Source organism: Sinocyclocheilus anshuiensis, unplaced genomic scaffold, assembly GCF_001515605.1.
Source record: "Sinocyclocheilus anshuiensis isolate Anshui unplaced genomic scaffold, SAMN03320099.WGS_v1.1 scaffold822, whole genome shotgun sequence".
Classification (NCBI taxonomy): Eukaryota; Metazoa; Chordata; class Actinopteri; order Cypriniformes; family Cyprinidae; genus Sinocyclocheilus; species Sinocyclocheilus anshuiensis.
In genome coordinates, this window is record NW_015539892.1 from 1,229,284 (window position 1) to 1,236,681 (window position 7,398).

Below are 7,398 nucleotides of genomic sequence, written 5' to 3' on the forward strand. Positions count from 1 at the left end.
CAGTAACGCGTTACTAAGTAATGCGTTACTGCCCAACACTGCTGATGAACAGCCTGATGGACAGTTTTCATTAGCAATCTGTATAATTCATCATAATACCTGCTGGCTGTGAGCGACTGGCAGGCTATTTCATTTGGCCCAATGTTTCATCTCATTTTAAGAGCACCATGACAGAGACAACTAAATCTTGTAGAAGAAATATAATGTCAACAACCAGATATCATTTAATGGCGCTATATTAGCAAAATAATTACCCAAGTCTATCACGGTACTACTCTGGCAATACCATCATGTTTTGACGTCTTCAAAAGTATTCTTTGAAATACCTTGGTGTACCATGTACACATGGTATTTCCATGGTATATGAACATGGTGAAACAGGATAATGTTAAACTATGGTACTTTAAAATATACGGAAATTCAAGTACCATGGTATTTAAATGTACCCATGTAGTAACATGGTAGTTTTTGGTACTTTTTTGAATGAAGTGGTTCAGTACTGTGAAAGTCTCTGGATTTTGGATGTGGTCTTACCTTAAAGTAACTTTAAATACTTCCATACTTACTTTTTAAGCATAATGAAAAATATAGCCATTGGTGCGGTTGAGGAGTGAGGTGCAGTTATCAAGGTGAAAGAAACCCAAAATTTGACTTAAACATTTAGTTTAAACACTATTTAGGATTCCTTGTTGTTTCAGTACTCACAAGCGATGATGTTGCCGTAGCGATTCTTGTTGCGGTTTTCATCCTTCTTGGCAGTTTCCCACGGTGCCGTTTGTCCCTCAGCCAGACCCTGGAATCAAATCAAGAATATTTTTTAACATGTTCATCCATTACAGAGACTGCTTTCACACACATGCATACATATATACATATATTTTCTGATAGCTAAAGACATACAAGTTAAACTTTTCACACTTTGAGATGCTTTTCTGAAATAACAGGTCAAGTTAGGTGCCTCTTTTCCCTTGATATCACTGAAAGACTCTGAAATCTCAGACAAGAGCACTGAATGACCACTTAAAGCCGTAGTGCAATCTTCATCCTGTCCACCACACACAAGACGAGCCATTTACTGTGACAGATCTAAAGAAACAACGGTGGTCTGCAAAGTGTCTACATTAAAGAAAGACTTCATGGACAAAGTGATCCAAAACAAGCACATTTTAAAGATGAATTGGAGGGGTGATGGTGCAATTTAGTGAAGGTCTATCTTTAAAAGACGTCTCTGTGAAAGAACAGCAACAGAGAATCGACTGAAAGACAAGAGTTCATTCACAGACCTCATAATTTGTAATTTGTTTTATTTTTTCCACCCTCAGTAAAAATTGATGGCCGAATTTAATTCATGTTAGAACATCCAAAATTTCTGAAAATTCATTAGGTTTTCACAATGTACTTTTATTGACATGAGCTTGCACACCGTCAGTCAATTATTACAATAATTAATTATAAATTCAGTATCAGTTTGTAAAATTAAATGGGTTTAACTAATAGCAAATGACAGGCTACTTCATTCGGCCACCGTTTCATCTACTTTTAATAGTTTAAAACTAGTTTAGTTTAAAAATAATTAAAAACTGTATCTTTTAGGAAAATATAATGTCAGTAACTACATATCACATAATGAATTGCATCTATAGTAGGAATTGTATTCCATCCATCCAAGTGTTGCTTTTTGGTGCTTCTATTAATGCAGCAACATACCGGTTAAGTAAGTAAGTAAATAAATAAATAATGTGTATTTAATCTAAAAAATACTATCACATAATGAATTGTGATGCTATATTAACAAAAGTAGTACAAAAGAGTTCCATGGCACTACTAAAATGTACTAAATCCAACCAATCAAACAAACAAACAAACAAAACAAAAAGAAGAGAAGTTAGAAAAATAAAAATTATTATTAAAAAATGTGTTCCATCATGCATCGCTACATAGAGTTTTTTAACTGATTGACTGTTCTGGCTGGTTTAAATCGCTCAGCATCCGACGAGGTCATAAAAGTAGAAGAACTGTTTTTCTCTTCCATGTCCGTACGATGGATCCCATCTGGAACTAGTGAGGCATAGAAGCCTGAACACACAGACTGTATCATCTCTACTGTACTGTTCCTTCACATGCATTAAACATGATCAGGCACCTGTGAAAATCGAAACCTTACAAAGCCTCATTTTTTTTTAATTGCTCTTTCATGTGTGAATTAAACATGATCTGGCAACCCTTCCAATATATCAGTCACATTCATGCAGGGATACTGGTATCTGGCAACTCTGCCCATGCTCTCATTATAATCACGGTACAGTCAGGGTAACTGAGTCAGTTATAGGCAAACTCTGTCTGCCTGACAGAATGTGATGCTAAAACTGTTTGAGGGCTTCTTAATGAGACATTTTGAGACATCCGGAGAGAATCGCTACACAAAAAGCTTTAAACTCCTGTCTTCTGGCAGTGAGCTAAACTTATTTTTCATTTGTTCTGTACCGGATTCTTCATCCACCCTCCAAAAATGTCCTCACTGGAGCCTCTCTCGTCTTCTGATCTTCTGTTTTTGATACTATTAATACTTTATAGAAGTGATGAGAAGACAGTGAAGGCGTGTTTACTGTGTGTGTGGACACGAAGACAGCAGACACGCTGTCAGACCTCTTCCAACCCCACACTTCCAAACATTTCATAATCCTCTTCACCAGCTACACTTTCTACTCTTCATCATTTTGTTATTTTGTTATCTAATGCAACGACATTCACACATTAAGCGTTGACTTAAGTGTCCAAATACTTTATGGGGCCACTGTAACCTTCTCCATATTTATACGTACTATTAACTTCTCGTTGTTTCTTCTCTCTCTAATGTGAGCACAGATGCAGGATCACACATCTGGCAGGCTGAGATTAATGATGCGATTGTGCTGACATACACACACAGGTGGCCGTCATCAGCTTTTACCAACATGATCAGATCTGCATCACTCGCTCCCTGTCCATCATATCTCATCCCTCTCCATTCCTTCTCTCTCAACTCTATTCGTTTGTTCTACTTTGCGCATTATGTAAAATTTGAGGTGCAAGATATACTAATGCACTAAAAATGAATATTATTACTTGAGAAATATTACATTGTTTATTATTAAGTATTTGCAGTATTTGACTATTTAAATAATACATTTTCAAGAGTCGTTTTTTACATTGCTTAACAGCATAAATCTGTGAATTGTGAAAATAAATAAAAAAGTAAACAATTAAAAAGTATGAACACTGTTTAAACATGCAAACTGTGAAACAGGCAAGATTCAATTAGTTAAAATGTATAAGATTTAAACCAGCTGTAGTTATAGACGACACCTATCTTCATGTGACTAGATTTTAATTCATTAGCTAATTAGCTTGATTTGAAAGGGTTAAAAAGCAAAGTTAAATTACTGGGTACGAGTAACATTAAAATCTTATTTGCAGTAAAAACCATCTCCAAATTCACAATAAAACATGCATTATGGGAAATGCAGTATTTGCCCCTAATGTGCTCTCGCTCATATCAGCTTGTCACAAGCCAGTAAGCAAATGCTCCATTCAACTCAGTGTAAATGTATTAAGTTTCTCCTCCTTCACTGCATATTAGAAAAAATGACTTATTTTCGGAGGCAAGTATAGAGATGGGCTGATGCAAAAAGCTGCCAACTTCATTTGCAGGCAAACTTGTGAGGCAAATCAGGTTAGAAGAGAGAGGCGATAACAAAAAGGTGTTATAAAAATGTCTGCCTTGATGAATGACCCTTTAAACATGGAGGCACAGGCTCTGGTGCTATCAGACTGCCTAAGACAGGCATGAGCTGCCAGCAATACATCTATCTCATGTTTACTTCTACACTTCAAACGGCCTAAAGCAGCCTATACAGCTGAGCTAGTCCTATTAGACCTATCCTAACTCTTCAAGTGATCAGTTAATAGTTAGGACAGACCTCTGTAACATTTAGATCTCCTTCAGGCTTGGTGAGGAGCTGCATTATCCTATTTCTGGCATTCACGATGGAAATTGTGAATACATAAATTGGACAAAATAGACACTATACAACATGCACATCGATTTGTTATTTTGTCATCTCCGAATAATAAATCAGATGTATGACAGACATAACTATGAGTCATTCTTTATGAATGAGAGTCTCTTCTTTAAAAGTGCAGTCTTGTCCCTTTTTAAAGATGCCTTCAATCCAGGTGATTGAAAATTTGGATACAGAGAGTGTCCCTTCCTCTCTAATTCACTGATGTCTCTTGTTGCCAGAGCCATCCATTAAGACTGTGTCTGAATACACAATAATGTGCCAAATATGATTCATACTTATACTCAAGCAAAGTTCTCTGCTGATTATTCATACAGTACTCTCCTTTGATAGCCTGCCTAAGAGTATTCCTACATCAGTGAGCAAAGAGCTGTTCAGAATAACTGATCCCAGACCAGATTCCATATTAGAATTCAGAATAAGATGTTTACAAAGAACATGCCATCACTGCTTTGCAAGCATCACAAATAATCTCAAAGTATAATCATACTACAGTAGTTACTACATGCAAACTATATCTCTCATCTGGGAGAGAAAATATTTTAAATAGTTATTTTTCATAAAACACAGATTTCTCAAATTAAAGGAACAGATTGCCCAAAAATGCAAAATTGCCATAAACTTTCCTCACCCTTCTTTTCGGTCTTTTGATCACACAAAGGTTCACCAATTTAAAATTTAAAATAACTGAGAATCAGATCGGCATATTAGAATGATTTCTGAAGGATCATGTGACACTGAAGACTGGAGTAATGATGCTGAAAATTCAGCTTTGCATCACAGGAATAAATTACATTTTAAAATATACCAAAATAGAAAACAGTTATTTTAAGTTATTTTATAACTACTCTTTTCACTGCATGTTTGATCAAATAAATGCAGCCTTGGTGAGCATAAGAGATTTCATTTGTAAACATGAAAAAGTCGTAGTTATTCCATACTTCTGGCTGGCAGAGTATATACTGTAGCTCAATATCTAATTTTATGGTACTTTTTAATGCTTTAAAACTTCAGTCCGCATTCATTTTAATTGCAAGGACAAGTGCGGCCAGAACATTCTTTAAAAATACATCAAGCTTGTGTTTCACAGAAGAAAGGATTGGTTTGGAATGATATAAGGGTGAGTAAATGATGACAGAATTGTCATTTTTGGAGGGTGAATGATCCCTTTAATGAAAACAAATCACAAAGTGAAGCTGGAACTCATACAAGGCAGCTACTTCAAAGCCACAATTTGTAGGAAATACATTTAGAGGAAAAATAAATGACCTTATCAAAAGTTCATTTAATTTCTTTCTATTGTTGGCAGCCTCTTTCCTCTAGCGCTATTCAAACAAAATAACAGAGCCACAACGATGCCAATGTGCGCTTTCCCAATCGTAAAACTACCCTATTACAGCATCTGTACCTTAAAAACAGAGAAAAATAAGACCACACACACACAAAAAAATGTCTCTTTAATTTCAAATGACAAGGAAACAATCTAACAGACGCAATTTCAATGTTGGTGACCTTAAGTGAAAAGGAGTTCTATTGAAGCGAGTTTCTATTAAAGTATTATTAGAACAGATCATGTATGGGGACTGCAGAGATAACTCGAGGTTAGCATACTTTTTAAAAATCTTGAGTACGACTTGCTACTGACTCAAAGGTCTTTGCATATACCTACCAATAAAGGTTTAGACAGTGAAAGATAATTGGTTTTATTGTCATGGGGGGTTGATCTTTTGTGGCCCACTGTGTGGAGAGATTTTTCAAGAAGCACTTCTTATCTCACATGACCTTTTCTAAACAAAATGCCAGCATGTCATCGTGACACTGACCTGCTTCCTTTAATAAGCACAGAGGCACTTCAATTAGTTATTCAAATGTGTTTAAGAAATAAAACAATATGGAAAAAAGACAGGGCACTAGCAAAAACACTATTTTAAGTGTTATTCATTCCACATCATTCTTGGGCTTACTGTGCATGCAGAGGCAAAAACAAATTTTATAGCTGCACGGCTGTGGTAATTACTGCAGAGAGGCTTGATCTTACATACTTATACAAATTTAGTATACTAAAAAGTAAGCAAAAGATATTTGAGAGCTACAGCAGAGAGAAAGACTTTCAGCAAAGTCTCCCATAAAGATGGCTTCATTCATTAAATGTAGCAAACAAATCAGCATCAATATTCTTTTATCTACTCTGTAGAGAGAAAAAAGAAAGCCATATTGAAAGTTTAATTTTTCTTGATGTCAATCACTCAAGCTCAAGACTTCTTACCTCGTACTCCTCTTTAAAGCCGTAACCCTGCCCACACTTCATCTGGGTGATGTGTTGGAGCAAGTCTGCCACTCTGATGGCCGGTTGGAACTGGCCGGCCTGGTAGGACATCTCCACCGACTCACAGCCTCCATATGGGTACGTCTGGATGGTCATCGAGGGCTGGGACATCTCACTGTGGCTGCCATCTGTGGAGGAACAATTCACAATCCTTGAGTACCCATCACAATGTTCAATTGCCAGCTCGAAGGTTGCTGGTTTGACACCAAACAAAGCAAGCAAGGCATCAACCCTAGATTGTACTTTCCTATATTTATGACATAAAAGTAATGGAAAGAAACTCTACCAGTCCTGGTTATTTTATGTTATGAAGCAAAATGTATCACTCTATAGCATAAAGTTACCATTGGACAGCATGTTTAATTTACAGTTTACCTAGAAAAGGCATAATTAATTTCTACAACCTGTTGGATACACAATCTCCCACGTATGTTACAATCTATCAATGTAAAACCCTCAGGCAAAAATGGAAACACTAGAAGATTGTGCGCTTTTAATCAATAATTTACAACATAGGCAGGTTGAACTGCTATAATGAACAGTGCATATCTATTTCCGACCATCTAAAGATTAAATTGGATTCTTCTAAATTTTCCCTACTGCTAGTAATATTATAAACATTTAAATGACAAACCCAGACCCCCAAAAAAAATAAAAAATAATGTGTAAATGCACATTTTAAATGTGTTACAAATTTAATGACCACCCCACCCCCCTAATATATAATACTAGTCAAAAGTTTAGAATAATTAAAATTATAAATGTGGTTGAGAGAATATTGTCTATAGTGTATATGAACTACCATTTAAAACTTTACACATTTAAAATGTTCACCAGGGCTGCATTTATATAAAAATACACAAAAAAATGTAATATTGTGTAATATTATTGCAATTTAAAATAACTGTTTTGTATTTTAATATATTTTAGTTATTTATTCCTGTGATACAAAGCTGAATTTTTAGTAGCCGTTACTCCAGTCTTCAGTGTCACATGATCCTTCAGAATTCA

At 35.6% G+C, this 7,398-nt stretch overlaps 1 protein-coding gene across 5 annotated transcripts in view; it reads right to left on the reverse strand.

Annotated features, from left to right (window-relative positions):
* LOC107685823 (receptor-type tyrosine-protein phosphatase T-like) overlaps window positions 1-7,398 on the reverse strand; it is a 116,591-nt gene that overhangs the window by 27,560 nt on the left and 81,633 nt on the right. For all 5 annotated transcript variants that reach the window (XM_016482559.1, XM_016482556.1, XM_016482560.1 and 2 more), the window contains 2 exons: window positions 6,328-6,515; window positions 706-793 (listed from right to left, as the gene is read on the reverse strand). In XM_016482559.1, the coding sequence (XP_016338045.1) occupies window positions 706-793; window positions 6,328-6,515 (276 nt within the window). The remainder of the gene's footprint in view (window positions 1-705; window positions 794-6,327; window positions 6,516-7,398) is intronic.